Consider the following 1,549-nt stretch of genomic DNA (forward strand, 5'->3'; position numbering starts at 1 on the left):
ACGGAAACAGGTGCAGAGCTCCACACAGGCACCCGTCCAGAGTCCGGAACTCAGTAGGCGCTTCACCAATGTGTTGAGCAGACAGACATGAGTGAATGCTGACACATCCTCAGACACAAAGCCCCAGTAGGGGCTCAGGCACTGGGACACCCCCGCCCCCACGATCTCTACCAATGATCCGCCGCCGCCGCCACGCCCCCTCCTAGCCAAAGGCGCGGGAAATATTTAAAACAATTTTATTCATGAAAATATGCTGTACAATGCACTCTACACGGCCTCGACACGGCACACACGCACACGCACACGCTGACGGCACGGCCACGGTACACTGCCTACGATATGCGCCGGGGACGCCGCGCCCACAGCCCGCCCCGACAGGACGCTTATAAATACGGGAGAGAGGAGCCAGGACTGGCACGGAGAAAGGGTTGTCGGTTGCTGGCTCTCTGGAGAGGCTGAGACCAGCACTGGGGGGGTGATGGGGAGGTTGGAAAACGGAATTGACTCCGACAGAGAAGGGGAGAAGCTAGGGCCGGCAAGGATGGGCGAGAGGCGCTGAACTGTGGGGGTGGGGGTGGGAGGATGGCGTAGGGCTGAAGGCGGACAGCTCAAGGGGAGCAGCCAGTAGGTAGGTGTGAGTGTGTTTTCGGGAGGGGATTGCTGGCTTGAGGTGGGTGAGGCTAAGACCAGTGGGAAAGTGTCACTTGGGAACTAGAGCGCAGTTTGGGGTGGGCAATTCGTCATGGTGAGGGCCCCGCAAATGAAACTGAAGATTCGGAGACCCCCGCCCCATCTCCGGGTTGGCTTCCCAGACCGGCGCGGCCGCTTGCTCCTCCGCATTCCACCCAGCCCGGAATTCAGCCTCCACTCCCAGGCTTCCTGCCCAGGGAGGAGGAGGAGTGGGTCTCAGGAGTTTGGGCAGGAGTGGCGGGGTGCCCAAGCCCCTCCCCACCACTTCCCTCGGCGGTCAGCTTCGGAGGGATGTCTCTAGCTGGGCTGGGGCTGCCTCCTGGATCCTCCCGTGGAGCTGGAGTCGGGGGTGGGGATCCGGGGATCAGGATGGGAAGACACAGGCCCCTCGGGGGCGGGGCCGGCACCCAGGGCGCGGGAGGCGGCCCTCAGCCCGGTACCCAGCTCTGATTGGGGGGCGGGGCCCCGGCCAGGCCGGGCGGCGGCGGAGGCAGGGCCGAGTCGAAGTTGAAGTCCATTTCGTCGCTGTCCATGAAGTCGTTGAGGATGATGGACTCGACATCGCACTCGAGGCTCCCGCTGAACATGTCGAGGTCCAGGTCTGCCGGGAAGCGGTCGGGCGCGGCACCCAGCGGCCCGGCGGCAGCGGCCGCATACGGCCCAGGCAGCGCGTCCAGCAGGAGGCCGCCGGGCGGGGCCCCGAAGGCGGCCGCGTGGCCCGGCGGCGCCAGGCCCGGGGCGCCCGCCTCGCCGGGCAGCGTCATAAGGCTGATGGGGTGGGCTAAGGCACTGCGCGAGGGCACCGGCGGCGCGTACGGGGCCGCCCCCTTGCCGGGGTAGGCGGCTGCCGCGCCCGCCA

The 1,549-nt window shown here is 66.4% G+C and overlaps 1 protein-coding gene across 1 annotated transcript in view; it reads right to left on the reverse strand.

Annotated features, from left to right (window-relative positions):
- Positions 1–258: 258 nt before the first annotated feature.
- FOXO6 (forkhead box O6) overlaps positions 259–1,549 on the reverse strand; it is a 21,500-nt gene continuing 20,209 nt past the window's right edge. Inside the window, exon 3 of the mRNA XM_046660734.1 lies at positions 259–1,548. Coding sequence (XP_046516690.1) covers positions 1,119–1,548 — 430 coding nt within the window. The 3' untranslated portion in view covers positions 259–1,118. The remainder of the gene's footprint in view (position 1,549) is intronic.

The sequence above is a fragment of the Equus quagga genome, chromosome 5, assembly GCF_021613505.1.
Source record: "Equus quagga isolate Etosha38 chromosome 5, UCLA_HA_Equagga_1.0, whole genome shotgun sequence".
Taxonomy (NCBI): Eukaryota; Metazoa; Chordata; class Mammalia; order Perissodactyla; family Equidae; genus Equus; species Equus quagga.